At 38.2% G+C, this 19,833-nt stretch overlaps 1 protein-coding gene across 2 annotated transcripts in view; it reads left to right on the top strand.

Moving 5' to 3' along the window:
- The window catches only part of XPOT (exportin for tRNA), a 44,184-nt gene that overhangs the window by 9,801 nt on the left and 14,550 nt on the right, over positions 1 to 19,833 (top strand). For both annotated transcript variants that reach the window (XM_016923101.4, XM_016923102.4), the window contains exons 3-19: positions 520 to 602; positions 2,313 to 2,369; positions 3,665 to 3,734; positions 4,495 to 4,713; positions 5,687 to 5,871; positions 5,970 to 6,138; positions 6,852 to 7,088; positions 8,624 to 8,662; positions 8,801 to 8,863; positions 10,215 to 10,339; positions 10,654 to 10,798; positions 10,954 to 11,073; positions 11,431 to 11,525; positions 13,694 to 13,763; positions 15,689 to 15,927; positions 17,172 to 17,457; positions 19,081 to 19,270. In XM_016923101.4, the coding sequence (XP_016778590.1) occupies positions 520 to 602; positions 2,313 to 2,369; positions 3,665 to 3,734; positions 4,495 to 4,713; positions 5,687 to 5,871; positions 5,970 to 6,138; positions 6,852 to 7,088; positions 8,624 to 8,662; positions 8,801 to 8,863; positions 10,215 to 10,339; positions 10,654 to 10,798; positions 10,954 to 11,073; positions 11,431 to 11,525; positions 13,694 to 13,763; positions 15,689 to 15,927; positions 17,172 to 17,457; positions 19,081 to 19,270 (2,392 nt within the window). The remainder of the gene's footprint in view (positions 1 to 519; positions 603 to 2,312; positions 2,370 to 3,664; positions 3,735 to 4,494; positions 4,714 to 5,686; positions 5,872 to 5,969; positions 6,139 to 6,851; positions 7,089 to 8,623; positions 8,663 to 8,800; positions 8,864 to 10,214; positions 10,340 to 10,653; positions 10,799 to 10,953; positions 11,074 to 11,430; positions 11,526 to 13,693; positions 13,764 to 15,688; positions 15,928 to 17,171; positions 17,458 to 19,080; positions 19,271 to 19,833) is intronic.

Below are 19,833 nucleotides of genomic sequence, written 5' to 3'. Positions count from 1 at the left end.
GGAACTTACATGATATAATTAAAGACTTGAAATACTCTCCTGTGTAACAGTAGATCAGATAAGGTACACAGTATGTTTTATCTTTTATAATCACCGCTTTAATAGCAGATGTGCTATTAAATAGGAAAAGTGCCCTTCACATGCCATTTTATAATTGCATATTATAAAATGATCACACCCTTAACTTATCCTCTGCCATTTCTCAGTAGTATGGCACTTGACAAAGCACTTGCTCTCATTCTTCATAATAACCCCATGAAGGCTGCGGGGCATTTTTGTGTTGTTGCTGCTGTAAGAAAACAGGTTTGATTGTCTAACTGATGGAATTTATCTTTATTTAACCTATTTTTAGGAATGACCCCAAGTTGCATATATTCGGAAGCCTGCATTTAATGTTTTAGCTGTTTTTCTATTAAGTTTACTGATTTGTTATAGGTTTGCAACTCTCAGAATATTTTGTTTATATTAGCAGGGCATTGAGATTGTTTAAATGCATTTTTTTGTTTTGCAATCTTATAGGCCCTGGCCTATTTTGAGCAGTTAAAAATTTCCCCAGATGCCTGGCAGGTGTGTGCAGAAGCTCTAGCCCAGAGGACATACAGGTAATTAAAAACAAAATTTGCATGACAATTTAAATTTCTGTGGACATGACAGGACTGTGAAATTTACCTGTATTTGGAAAGTGTTTTCATAAAAACATTTTATGACTTTTTTTTTTTTTTTGCAAAGCCATTAACATATAGTCATTCCATGTAGAAATGAGAAAAGTAGTAAACCCAGTTTGGCCATTTCAGAATTAACTTTTCAGTAAAACCATCCTTTGGTATATATTGTGTACCTGTCACCAGATCCCAGCTGGAATAAAGTGCAGTAAAAACTTCCTTATCTTATGATTGAGAGTGATAACTGCTTTCCTAAAACTTTGGTAAAGACGGTGATTGTCAATGATATATATCTTAATTTTTAAAATTATTTATTTATTTTATTATTATTATTATTATTTTCTTGAGATGGAGTCTCGCTTTGTCACCCAGGCTGAAGTGCAGTGGCGCAATCTAGGCTCACTGCAAGCTTCGCCTCCTGGGTTCTCGCCATTCTCCTGCCTCAGCCTCCTGAGTAGCTGGGACTACAGGCGCCCACCACCATGCCCGGCTAATTTTTTTGTATTTCTTTTTGGTGGAGACAGGGTTTCACTGTGTTGGCCAGGATGGTCTCGATCTCCTGACCTTGTGATCCGCCCGTCTCGGCCTTCCAAAGTGCTGGGATTACAGGCATGAGCCACCGTACCCGGCCTATATCTTAATTTTTAATTTTAACTTAAGGTATATAATCATTCGGTGACCAATCTTTTAATATTGGACCACAGTCTTTATCTTTGTATACTAACTAGCATTCACTTTATTCGTAGGTTGGTCACACCTGTAACCCATCCTCTACAATTTCTAACATGGGTCTCTGTACAATGAGTGACGATCCATAGATTTTTAAGATATTTGTCCCCGCCTCTCAAGTCTTCTGGTTATATAGGCCATGTCAAATATGTACAAGATTTTTTCCTTCTGCAGTGTGGCTTTCTATGAAATCTTTCTAAAGCATTCAACTAACTTTTTACAGAAATAGAAACTCTCTTATACTCACTTCATTGGCAGATTGTTGGTCTCTAGAGGATCTTTGTCAGTGTTTATAGCTGGCTAACTGCAACTCTGCCACTCCCCTAGAAAGACAGTTGGAAGTGGGTAATTGGTGTGTTGACTTTTGCCCCCATCTTATATAAGCAAGGGTACCATATTTGTAATTTAGTGTCCTGTATGAAACTTTGAAGCTGGACTGACAGTCCATGTGGCCCTGCTTGTTTTGGATTTGGCTACAATAGAACTACTGGGGTTGAATTTTAAGCAGGACTTAGACGACCATCTCTACTTTCACTCAGACTCTGGCTGTTCCGCTATTTGTAATTTTACACCTAACCTGTTATTGTAAAATGAAGGGACTGTTCCAGGAATCTTAATATCTGGAATTTAGGGGGATGGTTTGCTGCTTACAAAGCATTGTATTCAAGGTGCATCTTAATATTTTGGTTATTTTGCTTGTCAGATTTAATGGAAATTTTAAATATTGTGTAATATTTCGAGTTCTCATAGCTTTTTAAGTAAATGGATTTTAACATCATAAAATGAGACCGGTAAGTATGAAACAAGCCAAAGGTCTAGTTTGAGAAACTTTTCTGCTGTATTACTCATTACTATTTTGCCTTTGATTTGTTTTCCTCAGTTCATATTCTGCTTATCTCATTTTCTTTTTTTCTTTTTCAGTGATGATCATGTGAAGTTTTTCTGCTTTCAAGTACTGGAACATCAAGTTAAATACAAGTAAGGCTTTTCTTACTGTTTTGACTCAGATTTACGGGGAGAGGTCATTTTTTTAATTTAATGTTTTTCTTCCATAAGGAAACCATAATACAGGTTGTAAATTCACAGTGTATATGTTATATCCAGGTTATAGATACGTTTTGATGTACCCCAAAGTGTTTTAAAAGTGCTGAGTTGGCCAGGTGCGGTGGCTCTCGCCTGTAATCCGAGCACTTTGGGAGGCTGAGGCCGGTAGATCACTTGAAGTCAGGAGTTTGAGACTAACCAGCCTGGCCAACATGGTGAAACCCCGTCTCTACAAAAAATACAGAAACTAGTCAGATGTGGTGGCATGCACCTGTAATCCCAGCTACTCAGGAGACTGAGGCACGAGAATTGCTTGAACCTGGGAGGCGGAGGTTGCAGTGAGCCGGGATCACACCACTGCACTCCAGACTGGGTGACAGCGAGACTCCGTCTCAAAAATAAAAAAAGTGCTGAGTTTGTTGGTTACACATAAAAATCCAAGGCTGGGCGCAGTGGCCCATGCCTATGATCTCAGCACTTTGGGAGGCCAAGGCAAGAGGATCGTTTGAGCTCAGGAGTTTGAGACCAGCCTAGGCAACATAGTGAGACCTCATCTCTACAAAAATGTTTTTAAAAAATTAGCCAGGCATGATTGCGTGCTTCTGTATTCCCAGCTACTGGGGAAGCTGAGGCCAGGAGGTTGAGGCTCCAGTGAGCCATGATGGTGCCACTGCACTTCAGCCTGGGCAATACAGCAAGACCTTGTCTCAAAAAAAAAAAAAAAAAAAAAAATGAAAATCCAGACATTTCACAGAAAAATCTAGATTTCCAGCTTTTCTGGAAAAGTCAGAATATCTGGTAACACCAGGCCTGTTTTTCTACATGACAACTCTCTTAGAGTTAAGTAGCTGCATGGGCACTTGTGTTCAGAATCTCTGACTTACTAATTAAGCAAAATAACAAATCACTACTGAGAGGATTCCTAGTTCACCTATTGGTTTATTCTGTAGATCACAGACCACAAAACATTTTCATTCGAAAAATTGTGTAGCCATCATTTGTTTCAATGTGAACAGAATCACAAATTAAAGATTGATATTGATGCCCTACCTGCCACTCTTGTCCTTATCTTTAAAGCAATGATGAGTGGCATTATCAGTTTATGTTAGGGAACTTCAGATAATTGAGAGCTATACAAATTTTCCCTTTCAAATATATGAGGCTGTTATTTTTTCCAACCATAGACACCAAATATAGCCATTATTCTTTTTCTTCTCTATTTTGAACAGATACTCAGAACTAACCACTGTTCAACAACAGCTAATTAGGGAGACGCTCATATCATGGCTGCAAGCTCAGGTAAAATCATAATTTCATTCAGTACCTCAAATTATTAGATATTTAAACTTATTTTTTGCAAGAGTTTGGAACTTTACCTCAAAGATTTTCATCAGTGTTCCTCCATTTGATTTCCTAGCTTTTTTAAAAGGTGCTGGTTTTAAAGATCATGGAAGTGGTAGTTTAGCAATAATTTAATATTATATCAATGACTGAAATGGTCATAGTTTCCATGACACATTGTGGAAACTTTGGTTTTAAAATGTAGTTGTTTTTAACTACTTGACAAACGCTGCTTTCTGTTTGGCTCTTAAAGGTGAGCCCTCCTGGACAGCCTCTCCACCAGAGCCCTTTATAAAGGGCCAGTTGAGTTCTTTTCAGTTAATTTTAGCTAATCTTAACACATAAAGCAGTTGTGTAGCTAGAGTTTTTATTTTCCTTAAAGAGCAAGTAGAGGAAAATTTTTTTTTCTTCTTAGAAGAAATTATAGGAACTATTAAAACTCTGCACATGAAACTTTTCTGTCAAAGTGTAAGAATGAGGAATAATCATTACAGCCTTTAATGGTTCATTTAATTGTTCTTCATCTGGTCAATCACTTAAATACTTTTGATAATTTTGAAAATCATAATTATCAAAATAATTTTGAAGAGTATTTGTTGCATAGTTTATCTGGGCCATGTTGACATTTGATGAAACTTTGCCTTTTAATAAGACAACTGGTGTTTCTGGGTCTTTTCAATTTACATTTAATTTTATGGACTGTTTCTCTGTTTGTCAGATGCTGAATCCCCAACCAGAGAAGACCTTTATACGAAATAAAGCCGCCCAAGTCTTCGCCTTGCTTTTTGTTACAGAGTATCTCACTAAGTGGCCCAAGTTTTTTTTTGACATTCTCTCAGTAGTGGACCTAAATCCAAGGGGAGTAGATCTCTACCTGCGAATCCTCATGGCTATTGATTCAGAGTTGGTGGATCGTGATGTGGTGCATACATCAGAGGCAAGTAACTAACCATGATTTTTTATATTTAATGTAAGTTTTGTAGGTGATAATGGGCACATAATAAAAAGAGCAGGAAAGTTTTCTTTCTTGAGGTAAACTTTCTTAAGTTATATAATTATAAATTTACCTGATGTTTTGGATTTTATTTTATGAAGGAACTCAAACTTGGTTTTTTTTTTCCAGAGATATATTGAAATTAAAGTATTACGTTACAGTTTTTATTTTTTTACTTTTTTGAGATGGAGTCTTGCTCTGTTCCCCAGGCTGGAGTGCAGTGGCGCAGTCTTGGCTGACTGCAACCTCCGCCTCCTGGGTTCAAGCGATTCTCCCACCTCAGCCTCCCTAGTAGCTGGGATTATAGGCACATGCCACCACGCCTGGCTAATTTTTGTATTTTTTGTAGAGATTGGGTTTCGCCAGGCTGTGCTCGAACTCCTGACTTCAGGTGATCCGCCCGCCTTGCCCTCCCAAAGTGTGGGGATTACAGGCATGAGCCACTGCGCCCAGCCTAAATTTTTTTTAACTAGGCAAATACTGTAGTGACATACACGAGTTGATTTTCTTTTATGAATCTGTTGAGAAAGGTAGTCTCAATTTAATACTGCTATACAGTCCCTGAGCAAGGAAGAAGCATTGCTTAGGAGTTGTCAGTGTTGCTACTTCTGTATTCTTCATCACATAGTGTAAGTACTATGTTACTATATTGAGAAATAACTTAAAATATGCTTAAGATTTCTAAGCAATGCTTTTTATAGTTTGTATTTACTAAGAAATTAACTCTGACACTGAGGAGTAGAACAGAAAGAGGAAATACAAGGAATCACAGGATATGATCTTAGAGCTGGTAAATAGGAAATACTGGTAGGGAATGTGTTAACAAGTCTGAAAGTTTACTCTCTGCAAGTATATTCAGATATCAAACATTATTTTGTAAGGTAATCTACTTTGCATTTGGCGTTTTGTATTTTAGGAGGCTCGTAGGAATACTCTCATAAAAGATACCATGAGGGAACAGTGCATTCCAAATCTGGTGGAATCATGGTACCAAATATTACAAAATTATCAGTTTACTAATTCTGAAGTGACGTGTCAGTGCCTTGAAGTAGTTGGGGCTTATGTCTCTTGGATAGACTTATCCCTTATAGCCAATGATAGGTAAGTATGCCTATTATTTTTATACTATAAACTTGTAAAATACAGTATCTAAAACTCATGACTTTGAAAATGTTACAATTTTATTGTCCCATTTCCAGGTTTATAAATATGCTGCTAGGTCATATGTCAATAGAAGTTCTACGGGAAGAAGCATGTGACTGTTTATTTGAAGTTGTAAATAAAGGAATGGACCCTGTTGATAAAATGAAACTAGTGGAATCTTTGTGTCAAGTATTACAGTCTGCTGGGTTTTTCAGCATTGACCAGGTTGGTAAATTTATATAAAACATTGTATGTAAAGTTGTTAGAACAAACTGGGATAGGTACTAAGTTAAATATAATAATAGCTTTTTTTCTTCTAAATGTTATAAACTCCCCTTGAGATTATAATATAAACCACTGCATCCAGCCAAAATGTTCTCAGTAGCATTCTCCTTGGAGAATGGGTTATACCAGTTCTTAAACCTGAAAGCCTGTAATTGCACATTTCTCACAAACTCTCGGGAGATGCTGACACAACTTGTTCATAGTGGAATTGAGATTTTTTGTTTTGTTTTGTTTTTTGAGATGGAGTCTCACTCTGTTGCCCAGGCTGGAGTGCAGTGGCACAGTCTCGGCTCACTGCAACCTCCGCCTCCCGGGTTCAAGTGAGTCTCCTGTCTCAGCCTTCCGAGTAGCTGAGATTACAGGCGCATGCCACTACACCCGGCAAATTTTTTACCTTTTTGGTAGAGACGGGTTTTCACCATGTTGGCCAGGCTTGTCTCGAACTCTTGACCTCAGGTAATCCACCCACTTCGGCCTTCCAGAGTGCTGGGATTATAGGCATAAGCCACCGTGCCCGGCCTGGAATTGTTAAATATATGACGTCATTTTAAAATTGAATCCTGTAATTAGCACTTGATTCATATTAAAGTTCAGTTTTTCCTCTTAGCTTGGGCAGGCAGTTTTAAACAGAGATGTGTCTTGATTGCTTATAGGAAGAAGATGTTGACTTCCTGGCCAGATTTTCTAAGTTGGTAAATGGAATGGGACAGTCATTGATAGTTAGTTGGAGTAAATTAATTAAGAATGGGGATATTAAGAATGCTCAAGAGGCACTACAAGCTATTGAAACAAAAGTGGCACTGATGTTGCAGCTACTAATTCATGAGGATGATGATATTTCTTCTAATATTATTGGATTTTGTTACGATTATCTTCATATTTTGAAACAGGTAAGTTTTTGTTTTATTCTTTTTGCTCAATACATAATACAAAGGAGCCATGGAGAAGTGGAAAATACGGAAAAATTAAAAATGAGAAAATACCCATAATTCTACTACCTAAAGATATTTACTGTTAAATACTAATGTATTTCCATCTTAAAAAAAAAAGAATTGGCCAGAAAATAGTTTCAGGTTCTAAATTCAGTAGACTAACCAGCTTCAGAGGTAGTTATAGGTTTAGGTTTTTTTTTTATTTTGAACCTGTCTTTATTTGTGAATACAGTTGAAATTTTCATAAGCATGGTTTCTTATTTTAATTTACATATACATCATTCATTTCTCATAAACAATTTTTTTTTCTTTTTTGAGACGGAGTTTTGCTGCTGTTTTGCCCAGGCTGGAGTGCAGTGGCGTGATCTCAGGTCACCACAACCTCCACCTCCCAGGTTCAAGCGATTTTCCTGCCTCAACCTCCCAAGTACCTGGGATTACAGGCATGCACCACCACGTCCAGCTGGTTTTGTACTTTTAGTAGACAGGGTTTCTCCATGTTGGTCAGGCTGGTCTTGAACTCCCTACCTCAGGTGATCTGCCCACCACAGCCTCCCAAAGTGCTGGGATTACAGGTGTGAGCCACCACGCCCAGCAACAATTTTTTACAATTTTTTACAAGTTTCCCCCACTTCCAGAAAGAACTTGTAGGTGGTGTTAGTCTCCATATTATAGCATTTAGCAATTAAAATAATTAGTAACTTATCAATATGATATTAGATGAAAGCCATTTCTGTATATTTACTTTGAATTAATTGAGTCAAGTCAAACTTAAAATACGTTCCCAAATGACTTTAGTTTCTGTTTTATTGTAGTAAACATAACATGTATCTTTATGTATACTTTAAGAAATTTTATGCAGTGTGGAAAGGTATGATCACTATTGGTAATTCCATTGTATATCTCTTAATGGTTTTGTAGGCTTGTTTTGCTTTGTTTAAAAACCTTTGCAGAATATGTTGTAGGTGTCTTTGTCTACATGTCAAGTTACTTACTAGAAGTGGCATTACTTGATCTTAGGTTAGGTATATTTTAAATATAGGCAGCTGCTGCTAAACTGCCCTCCAAAAAAGTTGTGTGCATGTTTTCAAAGATCTTAATTGATTAGAGGCCAGGCATAATGGCTGTCACCTGTAATCCCAGCACTTGGTAAGGCTGAGGCGGGAGGATTGTTTGAGGCCAGGAGTTTGAGACCGGCCTGGGCAACACAGGAAGACTCCATTTCTATAAATAATAAAAAGAAAACTAGCCAAGTGTGGTGGCACATGCCTGTGGTCCCAGCTAACTTGGGAGGGTGAGGTGGGAGGATCTCTTGAGCCAGGGAGTTGGAGGTTGCAGTGAGCCATGACTGCGCCACTGTACTCCAGCCTGGGCAACAGAGCAAGACCTTGTCTCAAAAAAAAAAAAACCAGGTCTTAATTGATTCGAAAAATGTTCTGATATGCAGGTATAACTTTAGAAAACCTAATAAGTTATTGCTTACTTTTTAACAGCTTACAGTGCTCTCGGATCAGCAAAAAGCTAATGTAGAGGTAATTGACTTTATGCTTCTTTTAAACCAATGATAGATTTTTAGTCTGTAATTTGCCTTGAAATGTAGCTTAATTTCAAATTATATCAAATTAGAAGGAGACTGACAAAAACTCTTTTATTCTCAATTTTATTCTTAGGCAATCATGTTGGCCGTTATGAAAAAATTGACTTATGATGAAGAATATAACTTTGAAAATGAGGTAAGAATTTTTTTTTGTTGAGGAGAAAGGAGTTTTAATTTTATTATATCAAATTAATATTTCAAGTTCTTATTGTTTCGGGGCCCTTTAAAACATGACGTTCTTGAAAAATTAGTCTGTTTATATTGACACAAACCTTGGGTGAAATTAATAGAAGCCTCTTAATCCTTCCTTTTTGATATTTTATCCATTAACAACCACCCCCCCCTCCTTTTTTTTTGCTTTGAGACAGAGTCTCACTCTGTCACCCAGGCTGGAGTGCAGTGGTGCCATCTCAGCTCACTGCATCCTCTGCCTCCTGGGTTCAAGTGATTCTTGTGCCTCAGCCACCTTAGTAGCTGGGATTACAGGCATGTGCCACCATGCCCGGCTAATTCTTGTATTTTTAGTAGAGATGGGGTTTCGCTGTGTTGGCCAAGTTGGTCTTGAACTCCTGGCCTCAAGTGATCTGCCTGCCTCAGCCTCCCAAAGTGTTGGGATTATAGGTGTGAGCCACTGCACCTGTCCCATTAACAGCCCTTTTACAAATACTCTGTAGCACTGAACATAGTAAAATATTGATAATATTATTGGTGATCATATTTCACTTTATATTTTGTAAGAATGATGAAATCCAGTCACAAGACTGTATTGGCAGAGTGGAAATGAGGCGCTCTAGACTTGTTCCAGTTAAAGGTCTTTTTCAAGATTGTGAGTGGGTCAGCTTCCCATCAAACAAGGGCCATTGGTGCTTTCTAGGTATTCAGTCATGGTATTTGCTGCTAAGCTTTGTTCTAAAGTGTTGTATTCCCCCACCTCAGGCATTCAAAAACTTAGGGTTGTAAAAGGATAATAGTGGTGCTGACCAACACACTGTGCACCTGGGATGTGCCAGGCTCCTAAGATTGAATATCTCCAGTTATACCATATTATTACCACTTTTTACAGTGGATATTGACTTACAAGAATAAATAAGGTGCAAAGAATTCAAAGCCCATTCTAGTGCTAGAGTATTGTCTTTAACCTTCTTAGACTATTTCTGGCTCTAGGCTTTTGAGGTCTACAGCTTTGTGCAGAAATACTTATTTGTGAGCTGGAGGGAAGAAGTTATTAAGCATAATAAGTTTTTCTATATAAATAGTGACAAAAATAAAAGTACGAAATGTGTAAATGCGGAAAAATACAGGAGAACTGGATATTTACATGAATTTTAAGGTCTTTTATGTTTTTAATTTTTATTATTATACTTTAAGTTTTGGGGTACATGTGCAGAACGTGCAGGTTTGTTACATAGGTATACATGTGCCATGGTGGTTTGCTGCGCCGATCAACCCATAAGTTTTTTGAATAAGGATTTTAACCTGTATCATAGGGTGAAGATGAAGCCATGTTTGTAGAATATAGAAAACAACTGAAGTTACTGTTGGACAGGCTTGCTCAAGTTTCACCAGAGTTACTACTGGCCTCTGTTCGCAGAGTTTTTAGTTCTACACTGCAGTAAGTTTGTCATTACTTTTGTAACAAGCCTACTTCTTTCTTTTGCTCTTTGATATGGGTCAAAATAAATGATTCATATGACTTATTAATCCATGTTACTTATTGAGATCTTATGTGTATCTCTGGAAACAATGCACTTGTCTTCTTGATTTATCTTGATCCTTTCTACCTTTGTGATGTATTGCCTGGGAAAGTTAACAATTGCTATGACTTTTTAATAATTAAAAAGGCTTTTGTTGGTGTCTTACCCTGTGCATAATTTACTGTATGAAAAATTTATCTTTAAATCTCACTGACATATTATACCTTGGTAGGAATTGGCAGACTACACGGTTTATGGAAGTTGAAGTAGCAATAAGATTGCTGTATATGTTGGCAGAAGCTCTTCCAGTATCTCATGGTGCTCACTTCTCAGGTGATGTTTCAAAAGCTAGTGCTTTGCAGGATATGATGCGAACTGTAAGTATACTGGAGATAATTTTGACCATAAATTTCTGTTTTCAGTATAAGCTAATGGGAGTTCCTTAATTGTTAGAGCTTAGTATATGTTAATACCGGGGCATTTTGATGTTGCAATAAATAAGAAGAGGTTTCCTAACTTTTTCCTGATCTAGCTGGTAACATCAGGAGTCAGTTCCTATCAGCATACATCTGTGACGTTGGAGTTCTTCGAAACTGTTGTTAGATATGAAAAGTTTTTCACAGTTGAACCTCAGCACATTCCATGTGTACTAGTAAGTACTCTGGATTTTTGTTACTTTCCATGGGTTTCAGCTAATGACTTGATAGTATAGTATTGTATTTTTCTGTCTATAACTTTTCTCAGAATCAAAACCTCTCAGAAATGCTTGGCACACACTGAAAGTAACCCCTCCTCCATTTCTTTTAAATGGATAGTTTGTGCCCAATTAGTCAACTAAAACAAGTTCTCAAGGGACTGTTTGTGTGTAGTTTAGAATTACTTGTATATTCCTAGTCCCTGCCTTTTAGGAGCTAAGAAGTAAAATTTGGTGTGAACAAAAATGTAGCAGGACAATATCAACAAAACCCTTGAAAAAATGCAGAAATAGTAAAAGTGTCTCCTTCTTTAGATGGCTTTCTTAGATCACAGAGGTCTGCGGCATTCCAGTGCAAAAGTTCGGAGCAGGACGGCTTACCTGTTTTCTAGATTTGTCAAATCTCTCAAGTAAGTATAAAATTGCAGCTATTATGTTTAGTTATTTTTTAAGTTACTGGATAGATGTAAAACAATAGTAAAGACATGGAATCAACCTAGGTGCCCATCAGTGGTGGATTAGATAAAGAAAATGTAGGCCAGGTATGGTGGCTCATGCCTATAATCCCAACACTCTGGGAGGCCGATCACAAGGTCAGGAGTTGGAGACCAGCCTGGCCAACATGGTGAAACCCCATCTCTACTAAAGATACAAAAAATTAGCTAGGCGTGGTGGCGGGTTCCTGTAATCCCACCTACTCAGGAGGCTGAGGCAGGAGAATCGCTTGAACCTGGGAGGTGGAGGTTGCAGTGAGCCAAGATCACACTCCAGCCTGGGTGACAGGGTGAGACTCAGTCTCAAAAAAAAAAAAAGAAAGAAAAAGAAAATGTAGTACACATACATCATGAAATACTAAACAGCCATAACAAAGAACAAAATCATGTCCTTTACAGCAACATGGATGCAGCTGGAGGCCTTTAATCTAAGCAAATTAACGCAGAAACAAAAAAACAAATGCTACATGTTCTCACTTATAAGTGAGAGCTAAATCTTGGGTACACACAGATATGAGGCTGGGAACAAAAGACACTTGGGACTCCAAAATGAGGGAGTGGGGCAAGTGCTGAAAAACTTCCTGTTGGGTACTGTGTTCAATATCTGAGCAATGGGATTGGATCAATAGAAGCGCAAACCTCAGCATCCCATGATATACCCGTGTAACAAACCTCCATATGTACCCCCTGAATTTAAAATGAAGATGGAGGCCTGGCGCGGTGGCCCATGCCTGTAATCCCAGCACTTTGGGAGGCTGAGGCGGGTGGATCACCTAAGATCAGGAGTTTGAGACTAGCCTGGCCAACATGATGAAACCCGGTCTCTACTAAAAATACAGAAAATTAGCCAGGCGTGGTGGTGGGCACCTGTAATCCCAGCTAACAGAAGACTGAGGCAGCTTCTGGAGGAGGCTGAGGCAGGAGAATCACTTGAACCCAGGAGGCAGAATTTGCAGTGAGCAGAGATCGTGCCATTGCACTCCAGCCTGGGTGACAAGAATGAAACTCTGTCTCAAAAAAATAAAATGAAGATGGAAATAAAAAAAAAGTAGACATAAATTATTTTCCAAGAGCCTATGGTAGATTTGGTTCTTCCTGTTCAAGTCAAGTCATGCTTTGTCAGGTCAGGTAGATGTACCCCCGACCTTTTTTTTTTTTTTTTTTTTTTTCCGAGACGGATTTTCGTTCTTGTTGCCCAGGCTGGAGTACAATGGCATGATCTTGACTCACTGCAACCCCTGCCTCCTGGGTTGAAGCGATTCTCCTGCCTCAGCCTACTGAGTAGCCAGGATTACAGGTGTCCATCACCACACCCGGCTAATTTTTTGTATTTTTAGTAGAGATGGGGCTTCACCATGTTGGTCAGGCTGGCCTTGAACTCCTGACCTGAGATGATCCACCCTCTTCAGCCTCCCAAAGTGCTGGTATTACAGGCATGAGCCACCGCGCCCAGCCCCCGTTTTATGTTGCCACTTCCTTTCCTGCTCATCAGCCAAGTACTTAGTTCAATAGTAAAAGTTTTCATTGTTTTTTGTTGTTATTTTTTTGAGACGGGGTCTCATGCTGTCGCCTAGGCTGGAGTATAGTGGCTGGATCCCAGTTCACTGCAACCTCAACCTCCTCAGGCTCAGGTGATCTTCCCACCTCAGCCCCCTGAGCACCTGGGACTACAGGCGTGTGACGATGGCCGGCTAATTTTTGTATTTTTTGTAGAATCAGTCTCACCACATTGCCCAGCCTGGTCTCAAATTCTTCAGCTCAGTCTTCCCACCTCGGCCTCCCAACGTGTTGGGATTACAGAAATGAGCCACTGCACTTGGCCTGTATTATTCTTTACTAGTACCATTTTTTGGGAATGAAAACTACTCCGTATTAGGTTTATAAGATTGTAAGTCATTTTGACAATCTTATCACTACAGAGCAGATAAAGGTAATTTTTAAAAATTAACCATAGCTAATCTTAATCAGAAGTGACTAGCCTACAACTGAACTTTTTTTTAGTTCTGTCTTAAAGGGGGAATTTGGTATTTTAGCACTGTTTTGAGCACTGTTATTAATTGTGATTTCCTTTTTCTATTTTTCAGTAAGCAAATGAATCCTTTCATTGAGGATATTTTGAATAGAATACAAGATTTATTAGAGCTTTCTCCACCTGTAAGTATCTGTCTCTTTAAGATATTTTACCCAGAATTCATTGAAGCCACATGTGCCATTAGCCTTGCCTTTGTGGGCATTTAAAAAAAAAAATGGTGGTGGAGGGAAGTGTATGTGCAAAGATTAGTTCTATTTACCAAAATTCTGTTGACATAGTAAACAAAACATAGTAATAGGAATCAAGAGTTGACAGATCAATTTGGCAGCATGGGGTATATTGTTAAAATGTTGAAGCATTTTATGAAGAAGAAAAAATTCATTAAAGATGAGCTTGCTGTTAAAATGAAAAGTATATTAAAAATTTTAAAAACCAAAAGAAAATAAAAATTAAAAAAATTCAACTTCTAAATTATTCTATTTAATCCTATAATTGTGTTAGCCATTCTTAGCAGCTGCTACTGTTAGATCGAAGGTTTTCCCTGTCATTCAGGCTTAGGGTAAAAAAAAAAATTAAGTGCTAATCGATCTGAATATTTTGGTGTTGGGATTGGGCCATAATCCCAAGTGTTAAAATCCTGAAATCCTAAAAACCACAATTCTAAAAGATCAAAATCTTAAAAATATAATCCTGGAAAAAGTAATTTTAAAAAATTATTTGAAAGATATTACTTTACATTTTTAAAAGGGAATGTATTTGAGAAACATGTAAAAACATGACAGCACTTCATAGGCCACTTTACACAATAAAATAGGCAATAATAACATGCTTTTGCAAGCATAAACAGTTATAAAAATGACAGTTACATGTGTAAAACAGGAGCAGACAAACTGTATTCATAAATCAGAAAGCAAAATGTGTAAGTGCATGTCACTATGGTTAGTAGTTGTGTGCCACTCTGCTTTATAACTGCGCTCATCTGAAATAACCATGACAGACAACCTAAGTCTTGAGGAAATTGATAAAAAACGGCAATGGGTCACTACAACATATGCAGTCACCCAAAGAACTGAGATCACAAGAAATTTTATGTTTCACAGATGCAGATGTACAGAAAGGACCTTTCTTGTGTACATGCAGTGTTTACACACACAGTTAATGCTGTGTGTAATGTACTTTTGCAGAGTCAAATTTCTGATGTTCAAGGCAGCAGAAGAAAAGTCTGTCCAGCTTTCAGAGAGAGACCAATTCGCCTTATGTATTTGTTCTCTCAGAGCCCCTGGTCAATTGGATGGTGCCTGCCAACACTGAGGGCAGGTCTTCCCCACATAGTCTACTTGGACTGACTAATCTTTCCTGGAAACACCCTCACAGACACATGCAAAATAATGCTTTACTGTGTGTTGTTACTTAATTATTTAAAAGAAGTATAGCACTCTAGTACTTTTTTTTTTTTTTCGAGACAGAGTCTTGGCTCTGTCACCCAGGCTGGAGTGCAGTGGCATGGTCTTGGCTCACTACAACTCCACCTGTCAGGTTCAAGCAGTTCTCCTGCCTCAGCCTCCCGCGTAGCTGGGACTACAGGTGCGCCACCACACCCAGCTAATTTTTGTATTTTTAGTAGAGACAGGGTTTCACCATGTTGGCCAGGCTGGTCACGAACTCCTGACCTCAAGTGATCTGCCGGCCTCGGCCTCCCAAAGTGCTAGGATTACAGGCATGAACCACCACGTGCAGCCTAGCCTCATAACAATCTTATATAAATAAGATCTTTACAAAAGAAAACAAGTTAGAAAGCTAACTTTAATAATTATCTTACATGATCATTTATAGAGTCTTGTCAGGGCTGGAATTAGAACCATGATCTGTTGACCTCTAATTTAGTTTTCTTTTCATTCTATGGTCCTGGGAGAAAATTTGTCTTTATAAGTATTTGACATATGAGTTGGTGTGATAGATTACATTTCCTGTTCCTAATGCACTTTTTCTCATTAAATGAAGGGAACTCAAAAAATAAAAGCTTTAATAAGACTGAATTTCATTCTAGGAGAATGGCCACCAGTCCTTACTGAGCAGCGATGATCAACTTTTTATTTATGAGACAGCTGGAGTGCTGATTGTTAATAGTGAATACCCGGCTGAAAGGAAACAAGCCTTAATGAGGAATCTGTTGACTCCACTAATGGAGAAGTTTAAAATTCTGTTAGAAAAGTTGATGCTGGCGCAAGATGAAGAAAGGCAAGCCTCTCTAGCAGACTGTCTTAACCATGCTGTTGGATTTGCAAGGTAAGCGTGATCACAGTTAAAATTATAAAGTGCATGTATCTACACAGACAGAACCACTTGTTTGGTGGGCACACACATTTGTGTTTCCACAGTTGGATAATCCAGAGAATTGTCTAAATCTTTGTCCTCCAAATCCAGTCAGTTAGATTTGGTTGAAGAAGGGGATAGGTTACATACCATTTACATTTTTGCCTTGACAACTGTAAATCTTTAACTCCTCTGACTTCTTTGATATAAATGGGTTGTGTGTTTAAGAGGATCAGCTGAAGTGTTAATATACCAAATATATATTGGGATGGGACATCTTTGGTTAGTTTTGGTTACCTTAAGAGTGTGAGGTTTCTCTTCAGTTGTATTGTGTCCTGAAGATCACCCAAGCAGCTGTTTTTTCCGCCTCTAGCCATACTTTTTGTTGACAAACAACAGCATGAAAGTTGTAAAGATTGCTAATTTAGAAGTTAAATTGTTCTATAATATATTTAAGAACAAGAGCTAGATATTAGAGAGGTTGTATAAAGAATTCTGAAGATGGTTTTCTAAATTTAAATGGGTGGTTTGCAGGTTACCTAGTACAGGCCTAGTCATAATAAGTGGATTTATTTTCTCTTTTCTGTCCACTTTGTCAGTAGGATTTTTCTCTTTTTTTTCTTTTTTCTTTTTTTTGTGGGGGAGACACAGTCTTGCTTTGTCACTCAGGCTGGAGTGCAGTGTTGTGATCTCAGCTCCGTGCAACCTCCGCCTCCCAGGCTCAAGCAATTCTTGTGCCTCAGCCTCCAAGTAGCTGGGATTGCAGGCATGTGCTACCACACCCAGCTAATTTTTCTATTTTTAGTAAAGACGGGTTTTCACCATGTTGTCCAGACTGGTCTTGAACTCCTGGCCTCAAGTGATTTGCCTGCCTCAGCCTCCCAAAGTGCTGGAATTAGAAGCATGAGCCACAATACCCAGCCCAGTCAATAGGATTTTAATAAAACATTTAGGTAGACTCACATTAGAAGGATTATATTAACTACATGTCATTCATTTAAGTTGATTTGAGCTCTTTTGTTCTGGAAAGATCATTGGAAGCAGTAGTTTACAAATAGCCATATTAGCTAAAGATGGAAATAATTGTGATGTGGAAAATAAAGGTCTGGTTATTTAGTTTTGTTAATTTTGTAATTTGTTGTGCATTGCTTTTGAATACTCCATAACACTTTTAAAGAATAAAGTTGCATCTGATTGCCTGATTTTTGCTTATATAGTCGAACCAGTAAAGCTTTCAGCAACAAACAGACTGTGAAACAATGTGGCTGTTCCGAAGTTTATCTGGACTGTTTACAGACATTCTTGCCAGCCCTCAGTTGTCCCTTACAAAAGGATATTCTCAGAAGTGGAGTCCGTACTTTCCTTCATCGAATGATTATTTGCCTGGAGGAAGAAGTTCTTCCGTTCATTCCATCTGCTTCAGAACATATGCTCAAAGATTGTGAAGCAAAAGATCTCCAGGAGTTCATTCCTCTTATCAACCAGATTACGGCCAAATTCAAGGTACCTCAAACTTTCAGAGCTCTGAAAATCTCTTGAAGATCAGATGTATTTATCTTCAGACATGTTTCGGATTTTGCCCTTGGGTTTCTTTTTTTTTTGCTTTTAATGAATTACTTAAGAGCCTCATGGATCATATGTATTTTTATCATCTGTGGTGTCTGGCACACTGCCTGATACATAGGTCATGCTTAATAGATGTTTGAATATAAACAGACCCTAACCGCTTTGTGTAGCAAAAGAAAACTAGTCTGCTGTTTTAGAAGAGCATATAAAACCAGTAAACTGAGTACTAAATAAGCACCATAATTTGGGTACCCAAGCAAGAGTTAAAAGTAATTCAATGTATTAAAGTCAGTTTTCTGTAGGACATTTAAGCTGGCTAATAAAAGTGGTTAATACTTACATAGTACCTCTTTTTTCCTTTTTTCTTTCTTTTTTTTTTTTTTAAATGGAGATAGTCTCACTCTGTCACATAGGCTGGAGTGCAGTGGCGCGGTCACAACTCACTGCAACCTCCACCTCCCAGGTTCAGGCGATTCTTGTGCCTCAGCCTCCTGAGTAGCTGGAACTATAGGTGCATGCACCACACCAGGCTCATATTTTGTACTTTTAGTAGACAGCGTTTCCCCATGTTGACCAGGTTAATCTCGAACTCCTGACCTCAAGTGATCCTCCTGCCTCGGCCTCCATAAGTGCTAGGATTACAGGCATAAACCTGGCCACTTACATAGTACTTTCTATGTTCAAAATCTGTTCTAAGCATTTTTTGTACATTTACTCATTTGATCTTCATACCTACCCTAGAAGACAGGGATTATATGTTATAGTTGAGGAAACTGAGGCATGGAGAAGTGAAGGGATTTGCCCAAGAGTTCATAAAACTCAGGAGTTCATTTGTAAGCAAGTATTGAGAACATGCTATTAAACAGTGTTTTTTACCTTTGTTCAAAAACAAGAAAAACCCTAAGAGTTTAATCATATAAACTGATTTGTAGTTTAGCAAAACAATTCATTTTTTGAGAATTTAATTTTGAAAATATTCCATGGCAATATTGTGAAATATGTCTGACTATTATTTTAACCTAAATCTTAAGCTGTAGGAAAGGGTTTAAATTTAATGATCTTGAGTCTTTTAGTAATATTTTTTAAGGTTTCCCCCCCCCCCTTGAAATGGAGTCTTGCTGTGTTGCCCAGGCTGGAGTGCAGTGGTATGATCTTGACTCACTGTAACCTCCACCTCTCAGGTTCAAGCAGTTCCCCTGCGTCAGCCTCCTGAGTAGCTTGGACTGGGACTACAGGTGTGCGCCACTACACCCAGCTAATTTTTGTATTTTTAGTAGAGATGGGGTTTCACCATGTTGGGCAGACTGGCCTTGAACTCCTGACCTCAGGTGATTCACCCGCCTTAGCCTCCCAAACTGCTGGGATTACAGGTGTGAGCCACTGCGTCTGGCCTAGTAATGTTTATGTTATATAGATTTTATCTTAAAATTGATATTTGCTAACTGAATTATGTACGCATGCATCCTAAATAGAAAAGAAAGGCTTTATGTAAAATAGTTTTTTCTAAGTTGTATATTAATATTGTTACTAATTTCTGAAGTAATGATTGTTTATCTTCAGATACAGGTATCCCCGTTTTTACAACAAATGTTCATGCCCCTGCTTCATGCAATTTTTGAAGTGCTGCTCCGGCCAGCAGAAGAAAATGACCAGTCTGCTGCTTTAGAGAAGCAGATGTTGCGGAGGAGTTACTTTGCTTTCCTGCAAACAGTCACAGGCAGTGGGATGAGTGAAGTTATAGCAAATCAAGGTGGGGACACATGCCATATCTAATTTGTCTGCTTAAGTCTGTGTCACTGTTGTACATCTATATGACCAAGAGCAAACTGAAGTAAATACAGAAATTTTGAAGTTTGCTATCCCATGGGAAGACAGTTTATTGTTTTCAGGGTGGGAATCGATCACTTTTATGTAAAGCACCTAAAATTAATTTGTATTCTGTTCCTTTTTCTTTCTGCAATATTTTTTTAATTTGGTTCTTTAGCAATATAAAAAACATGGTTACTTACCAGAATTGACCTGACAATTGAGTCTTTATGGCAAATTTGCCATTTTGAAATATAAAATAAATGGAGCTGTACAGATTTGTGTAGAGAATTCTGTATAGGAAATTTAGGGAACAAGATACCAGGGGCAAACTGATTTTTCATTGTTTTATTTTTTAATTTGATTTGATTTGTGAGATAGGGTCTCACTCTCTTGCCCAGGCTGGAGTGCAGTGGTGTCATCACGACTCATTGCAACCTCCACCTCCTGGGCTATCCTCCCATCTCTACCTCCTGAGTAGCCAGGACCATTGGCAGTTGCCACAAT

This window comes from Pan troglodytes, chromosome 10, assembly GCF_028858775.2.
Source record: "Pan troglodytes isolate AG18354 chromosome 10, NHGRI_mPanTro3-v2.0_pri, whole genome shotgun sequence".
Taxonomy (NCBI): Eukaryota; Metazoa; Chordata; class Mammalia; order Primates; family Hominidae; genus Pan; species Pan troglodytes.
Note: the sequence above shows the minus strand (reverse complement) of the source record. Positions and strands in the feature narration are given on the sequence as shown.